Source organism: Furipterus horrens, unplaced genomic scaffold (genome assembly GCF_987537825.1).
Source record: "Furipterus horrens unplaced genomic scaffold, mFurHor1.1.pri manual_scaffold_3, whole genome shotgun sequence".
In the NCBI taxonomy this organism is placed as follows: Eukaryota; Metazoa; Chordata; class Mammalia; order Chiroptera; family Furipteridae; genus Furipterus; species Furipterus horrens.
In genome coordinates, this window is record NW_028327173.1 from 159,885,285 (window position 1) to 159,909,334 (window position 24,050).

At 35.5% G+C, this 24,050-nt stretch overlaps 1 protein-coding gene across 4 annotated transcripts in view; it reads right to left on the reverse strand.

Annotated features, from left to right (window-relative positions):
- Positions 1-24,050, reverse strand: part of NEDD4 (NEDD4 E3 ubiquitin protein ligase) — an 84,485-nt gene that overhangs the window by 55,055 nt on the left and 5,380 nt on the right. For 3 of the 4 annotated variants that reach the window (XR_016509798.1, XM_090270645.1, XM_090270644.1), the window contains exon 1: positions 18,639-20,576. The exons of the other annotated variant lie outside the window; for it this stretch is intronic. Coding sequence is in view for 2 of the 3 variants with exons in the window: in XM_090270645.1 (XP_090126771.1) it covers positions 18,639-20,195 (1,557 nt within the window). In the remaining variant the exon portion in view is untranslated. Of the gene's footprint in view, positions 1-18,638; positions 20,577-24,050 lie in introns of those variants that run through there. 4 annotated transcript variants of the gene reach the window in all.

A 24,050-nucleotide genomic window follows, 5' to 3' on the forward strand; every position in this document is an offset into this window, starting at 1 on the left:
TAATTAATGTAAGAATGCCTAAAATCTACAAAACAATTCAGAACAGCAGGTGACTTTAAACTGCAATGGGCACAGTTTAGTCAATAAGTAATACTTTTTCTAATATTTTAAAGATATGAAGTTTTTTCTTAAAAAATTTTTAGAATGTGAAAAGAGAAAAATCCAAATGGCTGATTTTGCAAAACTTCCATTAGAACTACAGATGACTCTAAGTTTAGGACAAACTGTTATTAACTTTGATAAGGCTGAACAGTGACTGAATGCTCTGCTTTAAGAGAATAATGTTACAAAAAAATCAGAATTTTAAAAACAGATAAGTTAAAGTATCATAGCTTTGAAGAATACTTGGCTTTAAAAAGAGTTTCCATTAAATTTAAGGTACAAATAATCTCTCAGGATAAATCTACAATATAAAGCAAAATATTAAAGGGAGAATCACTTCCTCATAACCAGAGCCACACACAATTGCCCAAATTTTCTGCTGCAATATCCAACTTTTAATTTTAATCATGATTTTTAATCAATAAAAATGAATTTTATGCATGAACATTAAATATAGTACAGTTTCAGTTTCAGAATTACCTCTCAGCACTTTTGTAATCAAGATGACTTTTTAAAGTAATTTTAAAACATAGGATACACTGGGTACAAAATTGAAAGGAAAAAAGGGCTTCTCACTTCCAACCATCTAATTTATCTGCTGCCTTTCCAAAAGGCAATAGCAGTCATTTTTTTTTGAGTCTGGATATCACTTCAGATTTTCCTTTGACAGACTGTTATGTATCTTGCTTTTTTCCCCTTGCACAATATCTCTAGGACCTTGTCTGATATGAGTCCACAAAGAGATGCCTTACCTCTTTGATGGTTGAACAGTATGCCACTGTATAGAATACGAAGATTTATTTAAGTAGTTCCCTCCCTATCGATAGACATTTAGGTTGTTTCTCATCTTTTGCTATTACAAAGAATACCTCAATGAGTAAACTTGTATTTATCATTTTGCATATATACCCAGGGTACTTTTTATTTTGTGTAATAATAAAGACCACAGTGAACTAATCCAAACTCATCTAAAATGGAAACAGATCTCAATGACTGACTGATTGGGTGTTACACAAGAAAAGTGTCCTGAGTAAGCCCAAAAGCATATACAAGTTTTCAGAGATAAAATCAAGATCAAAGATTCAAGATCAAGAAGTTTGCATTTGAATTAATATCTTACTCAGTGTCAATAACACCTGTCTTCACACAACAGTATTCAAATTCTCTGTGTACAAATGTCATGGTTCTTCTGTATAAACCACTAGTTCTAAAAAAAATGAATTGGGGTAAGCAGTGAAAAAAAAACAAAAACCTCAATAAATTCATAGCTATATATGTTCAAACTATTGTTAATGATATTATTCAAATTAGGTCAAGATACCAAGAGATATTTCAGAGATCATAAAAGACTAAGTAGAGTAAAAGCTCTGAAGCTGAGATACTAAAAGTAAAATTATCTGAAAACCTATTTGTGTAAAGTAGAACTTAAACTATTATGAGTTAAGAGGTTAAACATTTTCTTGATTTGTACACATGAAAAAGTCAGTATTTTTACAGAGGGTATTAGCACACATGAATGTCTGAGAAAAATAAGCAGAACTTATATGAATGGACCCATTTATAGTATTTTTAAAATAAGGAACCACATAGTTTCTGCTTCCAAAATTTTATAAAAACTATTATTTTTAATGAACATCTCAAAATCAATACTATATCCCAGACATTATAAACAGAAAAAGATTATGAAAACTATTCAAATTTACCTTAACTATTTTCTAATGTATACAAATCTTAAGTAAAATTTCATTGGCATAACTTCTACCTTCCTACTCACATACAGACTCACTCTGTGCTATGACCTGCTTATTTTAAACATTTTTTTTAGAGGTTCAAGATTTATTGATTCAATCTTTTCAGTATGTTGAGAGGAAAATGGTGTTAGTTAAATAAACAGTATAATCTGATCTATGCTATAAAATCATAGTGCTATGGAAACCGGATGTCTTTGCTTAAAACAAACATTCAACCTCCCAACCTTGTGATTTGTTCAGCCAGCCAGCCCGTCTGGTAGATTTAACTATAAGACAAACTATACTTGTTCTTTAACAATAGCTTCATACTGCTTGAAAATTAGGATACATGCATTCTACAGTCCTTAGCAAACTTCACATTTTTAAAGGTATTTCTTTACTGAATAGAGTGGGGTGGGGAGGGAGCCAGGAGAAACCTCTGTCTAAATTAGTTTCAGTTTGAGTTCTCCTCTGAATTCCAGTTTCTTTGGAGGTCTCCACTTGCTAGCCATCACAAACTTGTGAAAATGGATGATTAATCTTGACAAGTTCCTCTATCTCTACATGCTTTAAAGTTAATACGTAGTTTACTGTGAGAATTTTCCAATAGAAATCATATTTTTCATATGTTACAAAAGAGAGAGAATCTGAAGCAGACCAGGAGTAAGAGGAATCAGGTTGTGTTGTATCACACATGAATTGGATTTTATAATTATTTTAAAAATTGAAATTTAATATATCCAACATACTTTTACAAGCAATTATCACTGAATGCCCCTCAACTAGAGGACTATATAGGTGAGAAGAAAGTCTTGCATTTGTTGCAACTTTTATCCCCCTCCTCTAAAAAGGGGAAGGGCTTACCAAGTTTTCCCATTGTTTCAAATTTGTATTTCTAAACAAAGGAAAATAAAAAGAAGACTAATGTATAAAATTATAATTTAACCAGGAAATACCCACAGCTAGATAATTGATAAAAGGGGTGAGGCTCTTCCTCTCGGAGGCTAAAAATATTCATTCTTGATTGAAAATAAACAGACACAGAGAGTCCACTTTCTGAGTGCCACTTAATTATGATACTACTTTTTCTCTTTTCTTTTGAAGAATGTCTGCCAAGCGACCAGGGAAAGAAAAGGTAAACTTTTTTTAAAAATTGATTTTAGTGAGAGAGAGGCAAGGGGCAGGAGAAAAAAATGGGACTGAGAGAGAAATACGGATTTGTTGCTCTTCTTGTTTATGGTTGATTCTTGTAAGTGCCCTAACCAGGGATCAAACCTGCAACCTTGGTGTATCAGGGTGATGCTCTAACCAACTGAGCTACCTGGGAAGGGATGGAAAAGGTGAATTTTTGAAGCAATGGAAGCCAGTATTCATTCTCTGGGGAATTTTATTTATAGTCTAAACAAGAAATGAATTTAGCAGATGGCTGCCACTGTTAAGATATAGTGACTTTAATTCTAAGTAACCAAAGAACTGTGTAAAATCTTAGATATTTAATTTATAAACAAATAAGATGAACTAAAATAATCACTTTAAAGTGGACAAACAGAAGCTGTGGCAGTTGAGGAAGTGTCTAGAAGCTTCAGCTCCCAACCTAATCTAGAGTTTCAAAAAATTTAGGTTAGTCATGTCAAGTGGTTTTCAAACTGCAGTGCGTATCAGAATTATTTGGAGGGCATATTAAAGATCACTGGGCTTCACCCCCGGAACTTCCGATTCAGTAGGTCTTGGATGGGAACTGAGGATGTGCAGTTTTAACAAGTTCTCAGGTAATATTCATGCATATGATCCAGTAGTCACATGTCTTTATTTAATCCTTGAGAACCACGTCATTAATCCTCGGAGAAAACCAGGGAGAGTAAGCAATGATTGATAACAGCTGAAGATGAATAAGCAGGGCATCTAAATGTGCCTACTTTTTATCTCACTTACGTCCAAATGAACTTGGTCTGTTTAAGATAACACACAATGTCAAAAAGGAAAAAGGACTCGTTGACATGAACAACAGTGTGGTGATTGTGGGGGTGGGGGGGTGTATAAGGGGACTAAATGGTAATGGAAAAAATTACAATAAAAAATTTTAAAAGACAGCACAACGTAAATTAAGACAAAGATAACCTCCAACAGAATCGCTCTAAAAGAAGCAAAATGAGTCTATGTATTTGCATTTCTTTCTAGCTTAAGTTGTAAATAAAAATTTTTAATCTCTAATTATAACAATCCTCTTTCAAAATCTTTGAAGATTGGCTATGCGTAAACATCATTCTCCAAGTGTGCTCTGAGGGATAATAGATTTGCTGGATACTAAAGGAGTTCAAAGGTGGTCACATATTTGGGAAACATTTGGTTAAAGAAAGTTCAAAAGTTTATTTCCTGTAGGACTTTAGGAATTTAACTTCATTAGTGTGCATTGTGACATTCCAAAAAAAGGTAACATGTGGCATTATACAAACTTATTTGTCAATGGTATGGGTTTATGTGAGATATCTTACGGACTAGTGAGGAACATTTTTTGAAAATATTGGTCCAGAGGAAAAACTATAATTCCTTAGCATGGGATTCCAGGCCCTCTATATTTGTTTTTCCAATCTACCTTGCAGTCGTATCTATTAATATAAGTATCCCCGGGAGAATACTATGCCTTTGCTCTCAAACTCACTTGCTTGTGTACGTCCTATCCACTTATCATGCCCAGCTCAATGTCATTTTAATAAAAATTTTCTTGATGAGACTAAATTGCTAATTTCCTCCTCTGAAATTCCACTTCACCTTATATCTTTTAACATCTGTGTTATAATTCCCTTCCACTCCAATGAAACTATAAATTCTGTGAGGGCAAGAAATGTTAGTGATTAGCTTCTATATCCAGGCTCTGTGCTAAATGTAGGAGCATGTTCCTGATATCATGGAGCATGCAGTTCTGCATGGCTGACAAACATGCACCTATAATTAAAATGTGTGTAAAAACTGAAGGACAAACACAGAATTCTATGGATGTATATAGGAGAAGAGTTAGGGAAAACTTTCATTCTTTGTTATATCCCAGTCTTTCCTGCCTTTATGGGTATTTAATACCTAGAGGTAAATTCCAAATTATTAATTTTTAAAATATTGAAATGGCCTGAATTATTAGGAAATTATATCATCATTATATCAATTAATACCTCCTTTGTGAAAACCAGCTATTTAGACCTGAAAGTACTCTATGATGTGAAGAGAACTTATCAGGAAGAAAATAGAAATAGTCCTAACATTAAAAAAACAATTCAGCAATATGATGGGAAATGCTACAATATCAAAAGAAGATGGTTATCAGATTTCCCTTGTGGCTTAAAGTACCACTTGCCCATTTCAAGGGGTCAGTATGTTAAACAGTATTAGAGAAATAACTGAAAGGGTTAAATGACTTGTTCCACTCCCTACAATCTGACTGTGTTCTTCAACCTCACCTTGAATTTAGTTCTCTGTCATGAGTGTGATAACCTGGTAATGTTTGGGCTCCAGACTGGTTTATTGATGCCCTGACCATGTCTCTCACTGCTTTGACTATGGCCTATGTTCCTGGATCACTTAATGGCTTCCCTGCCTGCAGGACTGAATGGTATTTTCTTTACATGTAAAAGGTTGTTTTTCTTATGAAGGAGTGGTGCAAACGATTCCCTACACTCTTTCCCAGGCTTCCCCACCGTTCCTGACCTTTTCTGCCCTCTAGTGACCATGAGCCACACTCCCATCCCTGGTATATGGAATTCACCACTTGGAACCTGTACAGAGTTGGTAGCTTGACAGAATATTTTGCGTGAAACTCTATTATTCAGGTCTCATGAGGTTACAACCCTGATCTCCTATTGGTACTACCCACCTATAAAGAAATACATCCATGAAAGGTAAAATCCATAACTACTGTAAGACTTCGATTAAGATAAAACTACCTCATTTATTAGTTTAAATATAATCTAAGAATGTTCAAACAATGTTAAAAAGGAAGGTTAAAAATGATTCCTAAGTTTTGCCATATTGTGCAGGGCCTAGCAATGCCTTGCACATAGTTGGAAGTCACTATCTAACTCATTGTTAGGTTAGTTGCTAGATGAATTAGCTTTAAAGGTAACTAAATCTGAAGTTTAACAAACCACTGAACTTCATACTGAATATGTTTCTTTAGTGTATGAAACAGCTAGCATTCATGGGTCTAGAGAACACTGTTGACAATCAAAGTTTCCAGTCTACAGATTACTTTAATAAGATCGTCCTGCAAACTCTTGATTTGTGGGCGAGTAGCCTTGAAGCTCAACCATTTCAACTCTCCAGTCCTTCTAGAATTAATTTCAAACTATATTACATAGGTTCTTTGTCTTTCTGTCTTAGACTGCCTCATCAAAAGTTGGGACAATGTCTTCTACACTTTCGTATTTCACAACAAAAGACATTTTAAAAGCCAAATTTGCTTGTTGGAGTTTCAATAGTATTCTCCCTAATTATTAACAAATAGTATTAAGCACAAATGGTGCATAGTGACTGGTGAATACATGCAAAGATTCACTGTCAGTAAAGTGAGCTCATTGAAGAAGACCTGAAAGGACTGGCCAAAGAATACCTCTAAATAATAAACAAAATAGTTACCAAATGATTCCCAAAGTGGTTTCTCTCTCTTTTTTTCTTTCTTTGCTTTTTTTAATTTTTACTTTTTGAAATGAATAATGTTTTCTCAGCTAGAAAATATTTCAGAATACTCTTACAACTTGATGACCTCATTATCTGGTCAAATATAAGTTTCACTGATCTATAAATAGTTTTTAAACTTTCTCCCAGTGTTGGAGACTAATAATTTTTATTCAAGAATGTAATCTATCAATGAAAACAGGAAAAAGGAGGGGGGGCAGGATGTGGGTTACTGTTGTTTAAGAAAATAAAAACTCAACAGATTCTTTTAAAGCCAAATTTTTCTTGCTTAAACAGCAAGACAGGTACCAGTAGAGAAAAATAAAGCCATTGGATGTGGCTCTCCTCCTTCAGCCACCACAGCTACCTGGCACCGTAGCTCGAGGTGCCTTGCTCAGTACACTGGAGCATTGTCAAAGCTGCAGGGCCATCAGTGCCTTGCAGCTCAAATGTAACGTTCCAGAGCAGCAGGTGTGCTGCAAGAATTTTTAAAGCATGGAATACCTGACAGGGGCACTGACCTCTTTTCCTTTAGATCGTCAAATTAAAAAAAAAAAAAGACAACAGCCAACACAACAATAGCTGTCCAGTGTGAATGAACAAAAGCATACCTTTTTCTTTTGTCAAATTGGCAAAAAATATATAATTTTTTGGTGTGCTGAAGAATTTTGGTAATAGTTTATGTGTTCCATGAGATGAAAAAGGTTGAAAATTGCTGTTCTGGAGGAACCCTGTCCGACAGAACTTTCTCCGGTAATGGGATATTCCATACCTGTGCTGTCCAGTGCAGCAGCCACTACACATGTGAGCACTTAAAATGTGTCTGGTGCAAATGAGGGGCAGAATTTTAAATATGATTTAATTTAAATTAATTAAATCTCAATAGCCACATGTGGTTACTGGCCACTGTACTGGACAGATGGATTTCTAGAAAATTTTTTGGTGAAACAGTACTTTTTGGTTTTAAGATTTTATTTTTAGTTCTTGCCCTGGGATTCAGACAGGTCCTCTGAGCTGACAGATTTCTTCACACTACCATATTCAGAATCATGGCTCTCTTTTTTTCATAGGTTGACTCATCATATCTAGAGAAAGGTTAAGATAAGCTTTTCAAGAACACTCCAGAAAAAGAAATCACCCAAAGGGAAAAAAAAAAAAAAAAAAGGAAGAAGAGATGTATGAAAAAAATCTTGATAACTGTTAAAACTGGGGGTACACTGGGGGTATACATGGGGGCTCAATGCATTAATCTTTCTACTTTTGTGTGTGCTGGAAATTTTCTATAATAAAAAGTTTTAAAATACTTGGAAAAAAGATAGGTAGTTTTTAATGATTTAGGTAGTTTACAGTAGTTATTGAAGAAAAAATAAGTATGAAATTCATAAACAGTGTTTTAGGAGGTAGAAACACACAGTATGTGTTATTTGATCAATAAAAATAATCAGAAAGAACAAAGTAATTACAAATATTGGGTCACAAGTCAGAAGAATAGAAAAAATACTTGAAAAATAAATTGGTTCTCTAGAAATAATGTGCTCAAATAATAATCCCTGAATTTACCTTTCATTCAACAATGGCAGCAAGAAAGGACTTCATTGGACTATATGTTCTACAGAGTATAAAAGTTAATCATCAGATTGTAGTGAGTCCAGGTAGAAAATTTCCTTTATACAACTCTTTCTATGTTCTTTCTGGTGCTAGTTTTTACTAGAACAACCTGCTCTAAGCAGGGTAGAATGAAAGTTCTCTTGGCTCGTGAGGTAGGAAACTGCTTTAGAATTCATAACAGACCTGCGTTTGGTCCAAATTGATAATTACTAGATTGATGACCTTGAGTAAGTCATTTTAACTTTTCTGAGCTTGTCCTCCATGTCTAATATGGAGATAATCGCTATTTCAGAGAGTTTTTTGAAATGTGGTATATATGTTACCTGATTTAAAGTTTTACAGATGGACATACAGGGTTAAGAGTTTAAAAACATATATCAGGATTTTCTCCAAGTTAAAAAAAAATCATAGTTGAGGTTCTAAGTTCTAGTGACAGTGAGCATCTAATATGACACTCCAGTAGAAGGTCATTATGGTCTCCTCTTCCTTCTGGTTCTATACTCAAACCCAGTTTTAATAGGTCTATTCTTTTCCTCAGAGTGACACGTAAGCACATTTACATTTAAATGTATTGCCAAGAATGTAAAAAGTTGGGAAATATGTTAAAGAAACTATATATTCTATTATAAAGAATATTTAATTTAGTCTTTCTAGGAGTATCTTCACTTCTAGAATATACACAATTTATTTCAGACAACAGGTATGACAATCAGGCCCTTCACTTACTGTGAATTAATTAAATCATCATCAGGACTTAAGAATTTGGTAAGTAAATATTACTTTTAAGGCATATTTTACCCTGAATTAACTCAGTTTCAGTACTGTAGAAAGAAATCACCTTCATTCCTAGCTATAAAAGATAACTGGATAATCATTAGAAGTTTCTTTTCTAGAGAAACAAACTGACCCCTGACAAAAGACCTCCAGATACTAAGTTAGAGGTCTCCCAACAATGAAGCCTACCAGTTGAAAAGCCCTGCACAATACAGAGCCTCCAAATCACTTCATAATGACTCATTCTCAAGTATGGGCAGACAGCAAGGCTCACCAGTCTCCTGGAGAAAAATGTCCAATAACAACAAGAACCAAAGGAACCACAGACAGTGTAGAACCATATCAAAACAAAACAAAAAACCTGAAATAAAATAGTCTCAGATAAATAAAAGATAGTGTTTATAAAACAGAAACAAGATAAAACTTAGGAATTAAAATAACCAAAATTTTAAAGTTAAAGAGAAGGAGAAACTTAAGGGAAAACTTCCAGATAGTAGGAAAAGGAGGCAGAGGCAGAAGACAGGAGAGAATAAGTTATAAGATCAATCTAAGAGGCACAAACTTTGGCTAATAGGAATTCTAGGAAGAGAGAACAGAGAAAGGCAGGAAGGAAGTTTTCAAAAAAATAACAACTGATTTTAAAAATAGACACATGTATTATCCTGATAAAAATTTAAATTGATTAAAAATTACATAGGCAACAACATATCTCAGAGCTTAGGAGCTCAGCTGCCTGAAGTAAGTATATTATTATATTATACATTAAACATTATTGTACTTTGGTTGTTTATTTTAATCGCTTATGCTGTCTTCTCATCTACATTATAAACTTATCAATGCCAGGAATAATACTTGCCACTTAGAGCAGGCACATATTCTATTTCTGATAAATACTTGTTAAACTCATTTGCTTTGAAGATGACTTGAGTTTCCATTAAGCTCTGTGACTCTTTCAGAGGGTTGAGTCTTTCAGCCTTGGTACAAAAGGTAAAGGTCATTCGCAGCTATAACAGTTACTTGAGACTCTAGGAACAGCTCTGAGAATCCAGTTCTTACATCAAGTCTGGAATGAAGTCATTCTATGAAACAATGATAAATTTAAAGCTAGTCAACTGGCCTTTGTCTCAGTACCCTTAAACGTTTTGTCCCATTCAATCCTCTCTTTAGAAAACTTGGTCTGAACCTCTATCCAGACAGTTCTACGGTACCAGTTAGTGGAATATGTAGGCTATGAATCAGACTCCACTGTGGAAATTAATCCTTGAGTCACGATCATAATATTCCACTGGCATCCACCCCAGGGACAAGGTATTCATTTAAGAGTGCCACTCCTGCGTGCAAAGGATGAAGCATCAAGTAGCTCCCACACATCATTACAGTCATCACTTAAATATCCTAGTTTGGCTCTCTGTTTGTGCAAGGCCATCTGGTTGCCCTCATCTCTCAGCGTACTCCAGTCACCTCTACCCCATTCCAAAGGGTCCCTTGGCTTCATTCATTAATTTAATAAATATTTATTGAGGTCTATTTCATGCTAGGCACTGTTCTAGGTCATGGGAATATAACAGTTAAAAGATAAGAAGTCCCTGGTTTAGGGAATTACATTCTAGTAAATTAGAGCCCCCAAAAGATTACCCATTTGCTTACTCCCTTTTCTAGAATGATTCTCTGATCAATTCTAGAAAATTTACATTTGCCGGCCTGTTTGCATGCGTATCTATTTTTATCTCCCCATCTTTAACTTGTTTCTTGCTACACTTCCTTTTTCTCATTTTTTAACCTGAAATATTTAATATCTTATGAGGATTCCTGAAATTAGGCTAAGCTATTCAGTAGTCACAAAGATTACAAAAACTCTTCCACCAATAAGATTTCTGAAACTGCTTCAATGGAAGACCAGTTCCTAAGATTTTCATATTCTGATTTATACTAGAGAAGTAATAAGTGATTTTAAGAAGCACTAAAGTTATAAATAAAGGAATTTTAAAGTTCCTCCACATAGAGCTATCAAAAGGGCAGTTCATAACTCAGCATTGATTATACATATATGGTGTTTCAATTCATTACATAAACCAATATAAAATTTAAACATTCTTCATAGTACCCTCTACGGCACTGCTAGAGGAAAAGTATATTGAAAAGACTGCGATGGCCTGCGAGCCGAGTGTCACTGGGTTGATTCCCAGTCAGGGCACATGACTAGGTTGCACGTCAGGTCCGCAGTTGGGGGCGTGAGTGAGAGGCAACCACACAGTGCTGTTTCTCTCCCTCTCTTTCCCCTTTCCCCTCTCTCTAAAAATAAGTAAATAAATTAACAAACAAACAAATAAATAAATAAATAAACTTTTTTAAAAAAAGAAAAGACTGAAAATGTTCACAAAGAGGAAGTCCTAAGATATGACCAGAATGAGCCAGAATAATGAAGAAAAACATAACATTTCAACTGCATATTTTTCAAATCTCATGTTGAGAGGGGACAAAATTATTACAGGCAACAATTTAAAAGCAACATAAACTAGGATAACAACCATGATGAATTCAAGAGATTTCTTTAAGTAAAACTGCATGCCTTATAGACCAATATGTCTAAGTCCTTAAATGAAACTAAAATGTAATCCTGGAAACATTAATAGTCAGTATTCTGGAAGAGTCATATTAAAGTTCTTTTATGCGGCAGGTAGGCAACCTTGCTCATAAATGTTTCTTGGTCTGAACAATCTCTTCCGTATTACATAGTCTCAATCAATAATTAGTATAAATGCCTAAATCAATTTTAAAAGCTTTGCAAATTATTTCACCCTGGCCACAGTATACTTATGGCTCTTCTTTATGTAAAAGCAGGAGAGGGACTCATTGTATACTTCAACTATGAACTGTAATACTGTTCTCAAAAGAAGATCTTAAGCCTTGTTTCTCGAAATGTGTTTGGGGAAATAGTAGCAATGGTATGACTTGGGAGCTTGTCAGAAACACAGAGCTTTCCAGCCCCATCGTAGACCTTCTGAACCAGAATCTGCATTTAAAAACTGACAATTTAATAAGCAATTCTCCAACCACAATCCTTAAAGCATTAGAAGGCAATACCTACCAACAAAAATTTGAAAGAAAAATTAAAGGAAAAAGGAAGTAGTCCTGGATAATACTATTTTAGCTATATCATAAAATGTATATTCTCAGCTTTTGTAAGGGGGACTAAAGATAAAAATTCTGTTAAAAATATTTCTTTACTTAATGAACAACTGAAATTAAAGATATTGTCTGCTACCAATATCCTTGATGTAAATTTCTTGCTGCTTTGTAATATTTTTTGTTAATATAAGCACAAAATATTTCAGAGTGTTATGGTTTTTTAATACATCTAAATCAAGAGGCCTGAAAATCCCCTTACCCTCCCCCACAGATATCATAGAGCCTAAATAGAGATATTATGGGTTCTCTTGGTCAAGGTGTTCTTTGTTGTGACTTGCTACGAATTGAACTACAAGGTACATAGACATGCTACTGCTTGCACTTCCCAGTTCTCAGATCTGCTCTAGTTACATCGAAGCAGTTTAGTTAAATCTCAGTGAAGGTAAAATTGCTTTTCAACAACCTCTCCCATGCTGAGCGCCTTACCCACAATATCTTACTCAGTTGCGATAGATCTGCTCACCTCTTGTTTGGAAAGGCTTTCTTATATCTCTAAGTGTCTGTCTTCATCTGACCATAGTCTTCCAATCTCACCCATGGGCAAACAAAGGATACTGAATCACACACTTAAGCAATACTTCAGGTATTTCCTGGGTATGTTGACAACATCACTGGTTCACTTTCTCAGCACTCATTTGCTCCTTCGGCTAACTAACCCTCCTGACCTCAACACGTTGGCTGGCCATACCCAGGGACTCTGCCAAGCCCCTTCTGCCTAAATAGGCTCCTGGTTCTAGCTTCTCCCGGTCTATCTTGTTCCACTGTCACTCATAATGTAAAGGGACAGTGGGTTTACAAGGGTGAGGCCTCACAACAGCTAGCACCTGGTGGGCTCCGTATCCTGGAAGAAGTCAGTGACATAAAAACAGAAAGGTATGTCTATTCTCCAGGTAGTTTCTAGGAATAGGACTTAAACCTTGACTTGTTTTCTACATGGAAGCTATGTTTTTGTTTTGTCTTATTTTTGGTGGTAGGGAGGAGACCGAGAAAGAGTAACGCTGTTTAAATTGAGTTATGACTATTTATAGGCAGCCTCAGGTTTTCACTTCTAATTTTGTTTTCTTCATTTCTTATTGCTGAGTCTCCATTTCGGTTTTTACTGTGCATACTCACTAAGATTAAAGAATGGAGAGGTACAGCCTTTCCCCAACCCCCAGGAAATAGACTGCAATGTTCTTGTAGACGGAGACTCTGTCTTATGCATCTTATATCCATCTACTACTGTGTCTTCTGCATGGTGGCTACTAAATATATATACCTTGTCTACACTGTCTCACGCCTATTTTATGACACGTAGCAAGCACTCTTAACTTGCTACTTTCATTCCTTAGTTGTTTCATTCTTATTTCAACCAGACTTTTCCATTATTTTCCTGAGAATACTTTTGCTAAGATACCCAAGGAACTCCTAATTGCCACATTCAATGGATACGTCAATTCTGTAGCATTGCATGCCACCCACCTTGAATTTTTCCTTCCCTTGACTTTCCTGCCTCCATGTTTTCCTAGGCTCTCTGCCCCTCTAGCAGCTCTTAGTCTCCTTTTCATCTCTTCTTCCACCATCTTCCCAAAGCTCCCCAATGTTGGTGCTCCCAGAATTCTGTTTTATTCCCACCCAACCCTAATCTCTGTCTCACTTTCCTGGTGTTTTTAATCCTTACCTAAGGCTCTAATTATACTCATAATGTCCAAGCTCCATTCCCAACTCTCATATCTTCCCTGAGCCTTGGTCCTGTATCTCCACCTGCCCTACTTGATGGTACTACCAGGACAGCCTCCCAACACATCAACTTAATAATACATGATTTCTCCTTCCCTCTCCCAACCTGGCCTCTTCTCCTGAATTCCCTTAGTTCATGATGTCACCATTTACCCTACATCAAAGAAGACTTTAATTTATAATCCACAGTGCCATAAAATATCACTGTATTTTTTGTACTATAAGACACACCTGACCATAAGACGCACCTAGGTTTAGAAGAGGAAAACAAGAAAAAAAAAAAATTCTGAACCAAATGGTGTACTAAAATATTTAATAAAATATAACAGAATAATATTTCAACCATGGAAACTGAACAGCAGTCAACAGCGGTATTAAGAACCATTATCACTGTCATTAACAAACGAGGAGAGACTTTAAGGTTCAAGTACTCTTCTCGTTTTCTGGGAACCTGAAGAACTCATCATCGCTAGTGTCAGAATTTATGAAGCTCAGTTGCTCACAGTCACTGATATCACTTTCTTCGCTATTTTCATACTGACCAGATGCCCTGAGATTCAGGAGTAAAGTGGGACATTTAAATGTCTCAAGGGTTTCACATGGGTCCACCACTTCCTCTTCTAACAGCTGTTGCCACCACTGACAGGTCAGGTAATATACATCACGTCTGTGATGCAATATTCACTCCATAAGATGCACAGACACTTACCCACACTTTTGGGGGGAAAAGAAGTTCATTTTATGGAGCGAAAAATACAGTATTTAAAAACACAAAAATGAACACATTACGATCGCAAGTCAAGACTACCACTGCCTAACTATTCTCCATTAGCTGGGGGCCCACTGCTTTCTCTTCAGCATGAGGAACTACACCCAATGGGACTCCAACCCACTTCTAGTTCATCATCTCCTTGCACACACCTGGACTCCCTATGCTTGAGTCACACTGAACCCTTTATAGTGTGATTCTTTCACACAACTAGCCTTGCATGTGCAACTGCTTCTGCCTAGAGCAATGATTCTCAACAGGGTTCAATTTTGCCTATAAGAGACATTTGGCAATGACTGGAGACACTTTTTGTTTGTCCCAAATGGAAAAAAGAGGTTCTACTGGCATCCAGTGCGTAGAGGCCAGAGATGCTGCTAAACATCCTACAAGGTACAGAACAGCCCCACACAACACAAAGTATCCGGCCCTAAATGTCAGTGGTGCTGAGACTGAGAATTACTACCCTAGACTCTCCTTGATATTTCTGCCTGGTGAACTCCAACTCACCAACCAAGACTCAACTCAAATGTCACCTCCTCTGTGAAGCCTTCCTCTACCAACCCGACAGTCACATCTTTTTCACCTTCTCATATACACCTCTGTTTTAGCACATCACACATTATTAGTCTGAAAAGTTGTTTTGTTTACCAGTGTGTCTCTATTACTGGAATGGAAGCTCCCCAAGTAGAGACTGCACTTTATTATCTTTTATTCTCGGTGCTTGAGTCAGGGTCTGGCAAATAGTAGGGACTCACAGGTGTGTTAGATGAATTAATTTTAAAAGACACATCTACAGAGAAAATAAAAGTATTGCTGAAGCAAAGAATTCAACTCCCTGACCCAGTCTGAAATTAATATTATAATTCCTCAGTTCTAAGAAATATATATATACAAGCATATATTTCTCACTAAATTTCCAAAACTGGTCATTAATATTGTTGCATCACAATTTGAAAGTCAATATTTATAAACTATATTGTTTTTTATAGGAAAGATTAAATGTTCAAAATAAATTTAACCTAATGTCTCTAAATATGCTGCTAAAGTTAATAACGTAAGGACCAAGAAAATAATGGGACACTAAAATAAGTACATATTTAAGATATTTATTTTAGAAAAAACAACTAAATGGATTATTGAAAAATATAATCTTGAGATAAGTGTTAAAGGCTTTTGAAATAACTGAGACAGTTTTTTAAAAGTTGTACTATACTAAGCTTAAGCAATTTACCTACCTGGGATTAAGCAACAAAAAAATGAACAGAAATTTTATAACAAAAAGAAAACAATGTGAAGCCAAACTTTCTGATAAAAACATGCATCTATGTGAAAAATGGAAGACATGTATAAGCTTGGGCAAAATGCTAATGTATTTTAAATAATAGCACAATGAAAACTCTGAGCATCCTCACAACATAATATAGGAGATTTAGAAAACAACAGAGAAAAATAAAATAACGATAAACTATTACACAGATTTTAGAAATATGAATAGTAATTTTTATAACTGAATAAAAACTACCTTAGTTCCTTAACCTATTTCTTGATAGACCTGACAAAATATTACACACAATGTTAAAACATCAAATACCTACTTTCAGATCAAAAGTCATTATACAGCCTTTACAAAAGTAATATTGTATTTCAAAAAGTATATGTAATAAATATGTCAGTTATTGTTGTATTCCTTGATAACAAATAAACACTATCATGCAGACTACAAAGTCTCATGGTCATTCTAAGTTGTAAACACAGAACCGAGCCCTGTGTAGATACAGGTAAAAGTTCTCACTGAATTTACAAAATTAGCCATTAATGAGCTGTTGGTGATAGGGAGCTAGAAACGGGATACTACGCTGCTAGAGACTAGTAACTAAACACATAAGAAAAGAATATGTAGTTCTCTCAGTGCTTTAGAAACAAGGGTCCTGACCAAAGCAGTGATTTAATTTCACGGCTGCTCAGTACAGAGAGCTGACATTACTAAATGGCTACTCTAATATCAACTTGTTAAATGTGAATCCAGACTCAGCATATCAGAATACTAACCCAGACTAACTGGAGTCATGGGAAATATTTTGGGAGCTGTTTATTTATAAATGAGTTACAATATACTACTATAATTAGATTAATATATAATTATTGATAAACACAGGATTATTTCTAAAACCCCATTATTGTTACTATTGTTATGTTTAGATAAAAATAGCATTAGTATTTTCCTCTTAAAATGAGCCCTTGATTTACCACTAATCATTCAGATCAATTTAGATTTAGTATATGTTGAGTTTAAGGGTCAGCATATAGTTTATTATACTTTTATAAAGAATTGCTTAATTAACATTAAAAAAGGGAACAATTTAAAGCCCTGCAGCAAATTACACACTTTTGAACTATGTTATAATCCAATAATCGACCCAAAAACACAGAATTTGAACAAAGCTGGGCATGTGGCTGCCACAAAAAAAATATTTGTGAGCTTACTTAAGTTCAAATAAAACCAATGAAAGTGTATATTTTTAGCCATGCAAAAAGCATTTAGTCACATTTTATTAAAAAACATTAAAAATACTATTTTCAAAAGCATAAACAACAACTATACTCTTACCACAAAATCAACTATTTTAAGGATATTTCTAGGTTAATTATTCCCTGAAGATTAATTATTTCATGAAATGTAAAATAAATTTATAAATTTACAAGGCACATGTAAATTCAATTAACAAACTATTAATATGTTTCTTCACAGTATCACTTCATTGCTTTCTTTTAGGGGGTAAAACAGTTAAATAGATAGTAATAACCTAAAAGCTGGTTTTTAAACAGTTTTGTAAATAGACTAATTCTAAAATATAGATCAGGATATTAAATCATATCTTTATTCATATTCAGTAAAGTAGTTGCTTATATTAACATCTGAGCACTAGATAACAATAATTATATTTACCATATTTCAAAAGAAAGAAAACAAACTAGCAATTACTGAATATTTTATTTACTTCAAGTACTTGTCCAGAAGTTTTTCTTTTTAATTTTTAATATAGATATTGAGTGTTATATAAACACAGATAAACAGATAAGTTACCCAAGCCACCTCCCAACTATTCTGTACTGTCACCTAACATTGGTTTAGTCAGAAAATTATTTTAATTTCCTGGTCTTAAAAATGTTTTAGTATCCTAAAAAGACCTTGCAAATACAAAATTTTTAAAACACTATTTGAAGTTAAAACACTTAATATACTTTGGAAAGGCCACATTACCTAAAGAACTACTTCAGTTAATATTCATTAAATTACAAGCAAAATTATCAAAATAACAAATTAGTAAGGTAACTAGAACATTATGGGAAATAACTAGCAATTGAAACCAAATTCAAAAATACAAAATTTGTATTTTAATATTGTTGAAAGAAGAAGTTACATTTTAGAAGGCAGTTTTAACTGGTAGCTAAAAAAAAATAGGGTGGAAACAAAATTCCTGTGGTTAAGGGTATACACAAATGAAAATGCTATCTATTTCTCATCTGCTTTAACTATGCAACATAATAGTTTTTAAACAATGACCTAATAAATACATGTATTTTAGAAAAGCATTTTTCTCTATGTTCATTTATAACAAGATTTCCACATTTTTATTGTTTAATATTTTAAGTAAGCATTCTACATTTTACTTTATTTCACAATGATTAAGGAGCGTACCAAATGAGCATTATTGAAAGTCAGAAAAAAAAATGGAGTTAGAAATCAAAATACTGTGCTACTTGAGGGGAGGGAAAAATACACTAAAGTGTTATAAAATAAATTATTATTTAAAGCTTGTTTTTATGCTACATAAATGTTTTATGGCTTAACTCACTTTGGAAAGTGTTTTTAATGAATATTTTCTACATTGGTAAAATAACAGTGAAAAATTATGGCGGGTTCCTCAGATTTACAAATACTAAGTTTATTACTACAAAAATACTTGATAGCAAAGGACCAGGAAACTATATAAAACTGCTAAGTTATAGTAAATTTTAACCAATTACTTCATAAAGCTATTCTAATATAAATTAACATTTACCAAGACCAAAAAAAAACTTACCTTAAAAGAATGCTTCGAAGAATTAGATAGTGCATTTGTGAAAGCTCTGTTGCTGTTTCTTGGTAAATTATCAACTTTACCTTCATTTCCAGATGCAAACTTTATGAGTAACTGAGGTGGTCCCCCTTTAGAACAATTGTGCTTAAGGCTGGACAAACAGGAAATATTTGGATAAGTTCCTCCCAATGAAATACTTCTTTGTAAAATAGCATGGTTTTTGTTTATCTGTAAATTTGGTCTTTCCAACTGTCCACTGGTATTTATTTGATAATCTGTATTTTGGTTGGATGGTAAACATGCAGGTGTCCTACGCATAAGCTTAACATACTCTGAATCAGAATTAAGCTTAATTTCTGACCTCTCTGGTTTACAATCACCATTTGCTGCTTCACAATCTAATGTTGTTGCTTTTGGTTGGGTGAAATGCAGTGAAACACAAGAATATCCTTCAGATGACTTTTCAAAGGTCGTCTGATTTGGACTATTATTCGCAATAACAATTTTCTTTTGTGATGAGCCCTTCCCGTGAAGTGGTCGTATGTCTCTTGCTTCTCCGGGAGCACAGATTGTTTTAGATAACCGGAGTCCATTGACAGCTGTTGAAAGAAATCCCTTAGCACTAGTACCAGCTTCATTGTGGGCGGTTTCATTGGGAGAAATAATAAACTGGTGTGAGGTTTGGTAGGATCCTTTGCTTAGAAGAGTACCTGTACTTGTTGGAGAAGTTGGTGGGGTATTTGAAGGACTCCTAGGAAAAATGACTAAGGATGAACAACGTTTTAGTGGAATTTTTGAGTTCCTGCTCACTGGCAAGTTCATAATCTCTAGTCCATGCTCCAAGTCATCCTGGACAAAAGGAATTGTACTTGTACTTCTTGAAAAAATTTCACATGGAGTAGTATTCCTGTTGGGCACGCATCTAATGGAAGTACTGTCAGAAGATGAATTTCCACCAAAAAATGTATCATCAGTCGGTGGAAAAGTATAACCACTGCTGTCACTGGTGATACTGTTGGTGTATGAACCTCCACTCGCAATACTTGTGCATGACCCATATTCACTACCGTTGCTGTTGTAAGACCCATGCTCACTGGTCAAAAAGTTACCAAGGCTACCACTGCAAATGGCAGAACTGCTTAAAAGGTTACTATCATTCACAGCATTCAGTTCGGTATCAACCACAGCACTGCTGTAAACGCCGTCCTTCAGGACACAGGTAAATGAAGCATCATCACCATCAGCTACAACACTGCTAGACTGAAGACATCTACTGTACCTTGTCGGCTGTAGTGAAATCTGTAGGTAGCTGCTCTTTTTAACATTTTCAGGTGAAGGAGCAGATGATCTCTCCTGAGACTTAACGTTTTCCTTTATTAACGGAGCTAGTGCAGTCTGCCTGGGAGTCAGCTTCATCTGAACAACGTTAGATGTTGAAATCCGTGGTGGTCTTTTGAAACACGTGGGAACACTGCTATCCAAATCATCTCCGGAGGTTTCTGACAAAGGATAAGTGTTACTTCTTCTGGCTGCAAAGTGCAATCGTAAGCTCTGTGCCATTTGTTCTCATTTCCAAACATGTTAAGGGCTGAAAGTCATAACAAAGATCTCTGTCGGTAGACAGGCTAGAAGCAGCTGCACTGCGTCGAAAGAAAAAATCATTTGTGGTGCCCGAAAGAGCTCTTAAGTAGTAGTCTTTATCCTAAGTAAAACACGAGATACCAGATATCAGAGAAACAAAAAGACGACCCATTCCTGAGACTGACGTTTCCAAAATGTCTTGAATTGCTTGTAGTCAAAATGCCTTCACTTACAAAGCACTTGATTTCCAGCGACCTTTAAGCTGAGCTCAGCTGCAGCACACTGCCTCAAACACTGCCAACCTTGTTTCAATTATACCTTCTCCAATTTGCATGAATGAGTAACACAAGAACAACAATCTTCTAGCATTTCAAGCAGAAACAGTATTTTTTCACTCCAGCTCTATTAAATGAACATTTAAGTACGTGAATCACAGCGCCTATTTTCTCCGGCAGAGTTTGACCACTAATATTTTTACCCATAGGGATAAAATTACAGGAAGTTGGTAGGAATGAAACCCCATGTAATTGAGTATCAAATCGAGGATTGAATTTCCAAATAGTAGCCATACTAGGAATCTAGTCAAGTTAGTTAATGTAGAAAGGAATAAAGACTGTTACGTTTTTTAAGTTCAAACAGTTATGCAATTTGGAAATACCAAAACTGTGGGGTGAATTAAAAATCTAGTATTAAATCAAACAGATAAATATTTTAGGTTCCAAAAAACACTTCTTATACAAAATGAAAGCTTACGGATAGAAATATAAAATTTGCCTAGTAATACTATTGCAAAAATTGAGCATATGGCTGAGAGAAAAAGAAGTTTAAGAGAAGCTGTCACCAAGCATTTTCTCTTATAATTTTAGGGCCTTTTCCAGCCAAGTAGTACAGTCTTTAAATGATGCCATTTATATTTTGACTATTAAAACTCTGCCAAGAAATAGCCTAAGCAAACATTCCATTAAAAATATATGCAGATTAGAGAGAAAAACTATACCCCAATATAGTTTGAGCACACAGATATTTTATTCCACTGTCTCTGCAATTCATTCACTTAAGAGAGTGTTTCGAAAAGAAGTCTAAAAAGAATTTAACACATCAAATAAACATATCTCAATGCCAATTCTGTTCTGAAAAACTCTTAAGAGCTCTTTGCTGGCCCCTACTGGTGCATTGAAACAATCCATCTAGCTGTTTGATACCTATAAAGAAACACACACCATGCTTCATATTTCTTTATATAAACAAAGTGCATACTTGTTTACATTTTTGAGTACTAGCACGGCCCTCGAGGTGGAATTACTACTGCCGATAAAGCTCTCATAGTGGAGAACAGTAGATTATTTGTCCTCTTAGGGGTTGTGATTTTGTACATATATTTTTTTCTGCAATGTATTTATTTAACCTTTACTTTATTTTCAGTTTACTGGGTAATAAAAGTTTAATATTTTAATTTCTGCCCCAAATGTCATAGACCAAGTTTGGTACCCTATTTGAAAGAAACAAACTTATTTTTAAATAATACTCTAGGGTATATTTAAACCCCTTACCTGAATTTTATAGCTGGAACTCCACTAATAAATATATACTGGCTCATTCATAGGAAAGTAAAAAGTAAAACAGTTCAGTTGTTTACACCACATGGCACTACACCCAAGTTGTATTTTTCTAAGTAAGTTTTTTTCTCTAAGTAAAAGCAAATATGTAAAATAAATACTTGCACTTTAATAAAGAAAACTCTGTAAGATAGATCTGTTCTCAATCACAATTTTCTAAACAGTATTTTAATCAAATAAGACATAAAAAATAGAAATATGGAATTAATTAAATTATATTTTTGACTAGAATGAGATAGTACTATGTTTTTGAATGTGTACATGATTATAAACTTAGTAATAAATTTATTATATTATTCTCATTTTTAAAATGTTTTATTGATTATGCTGTTACAATTGTCCCAATTTCTTTTCCCTTTGCTCCCCTTCGCCCAGCAACCCTCCCTCCCTCCAGCTTTATCCATGGGTCATGCATAAAGCTTTTCTCAACATCCCCCTGTCCATTCCCACCCTCCTACTATGCTTCTTAATCCTGCACCATTTCCCTCCCTCCTCCTCCTCCCCCTCCCAGTGACCTCCCCCTACATGCTCCCCATACCTATGATTCTGTTCCCACTCTGGTTGTCTGCTTAGTTTGCCTTTGTTTCCATTCCCCAACTTCTATTGTTGATAGTTGTGATACTGTTTTCATTTTAATGTTCATAGTCTTGACCTCCTTTTTCTTAAATAAGTTCCTTTAACATTTCATATAATAGTGGCTTGGTGATGATGAATTCTTTTAGCTTTACCTTGTCTGGGAAGCACTTTATCTGCCCTTCCATTCTAAATGATAGCTTTGCTGGATAGAGTAATCTGGGTTGTAGGTCCTTGCTTTTCATCACTTTGAATAGTTCTTGCCAGCCCCCTTCTTGCCTGCAAAGTTTCTTTTGAGAAATCAGCTGATGGTCTTACAGGCACCTCTTTGTAGAAAACTCTCTGCTTTTCTCTTGCTGCTTTTAAGGTTCTCTCTTTATCCTTAACCTTTGGCATTTTGATTATGATGTGTCTTGGTGTGGTCCTCCTTGGGTCTAGTTTGTTTGGGACTCTCTGTGCTTCCTGGACCCATATGTCCATTTCCTTCCTCAAATTAGGGAAGTTTTCCTTCATTATTTTTTCACATAATTTTTCAACTTCTTGCTTTCCCTCTTCTCCTTCTGGCACCCCTGTGATTTGGATGTTGGCACGTTTATAGCTGCTGTCCCAGAGGTTTCTAAGCCTCTCCTCATTTTTTAAAAATTCTCGTTTCCTCCTTCTGCATTGGTTGACTGTTTGTTTCTTCCTTATGTTCCAACTTGTTGATTTGAACCCTGGTTTCCTTTCCTTCAACACTTGTTTTGTATGGATTTTCCTTCATTTCAGCCAGGATAGCCTTCATTCTTTCTCCGTCCTGTCTAATCTTTGCTGTCAAATCTGTGAGCATCTTTATCACCAATGCCTTAAACTGTGCATCTGTTAAGCTCTCTAGCTCTTCATCTGTTAGGCGTGCTATCTGCTCGTTGCTTAGTTGTGTCACTGGGACCTTGATCTGCACCCCGCTTCTGGGTCGTACTTCTCTGTCTCTTCATCTTTCTGTGTTTGCCTCTGTGATTTGAGTGGGGCTGTCACACCTCTTATTGTTATAGGGGGCGGAGCCTTAGGTATTGATTAGTGCTGGTGACCAGTTCATCGTATTTCGGTGCTGTATGTGGGGGAGGGGTCTGAGAGGGAAAAGCTGCCACCGCTTTTCCAGGCACTTCTTCCCCTTCCTGTACTAAGCAAGCTGCCTCCTTTATGCGACTGGTAGCTTCTTCCTCCGCCCAGCCCCGACTTGTTTTCACAGTCAGAAGCAATGTGGCTCTCTTTTCCTCATCTTTGGAACTGTAAGCTATGCGGTCTGGCTTGTGGATAGCTTTTTGGGCTTAAACTGTATGGCTATTTTTTTGCCCCAGGCACTGCTAGCCGGCCTGCCCACTGCGTTCGTGCGAACCTGGCGGCCTCTGGTGGTGCTGCCGCCAAGCACCGCCCCTGCAGCGGCTGCTCCTCTCCTCTTTCTCTCCGTCCCGGCTCCGCCCCTCCTACCTTTCTGGCTGGTTATTTCTTCTTTATTCCTTTGGTGAACTTCCCTGTAGTTTCAATTTTTTGGATTTTCTGGGGATTTTTAGTTTTGAAGTGGTTGTGAATTTCTCCTTAGTTGTGAGGAGACCCAGCATATGTATGTATGTATGCCTCCATCTTGGCCGGAAGTCCTGCAGTGGATCTA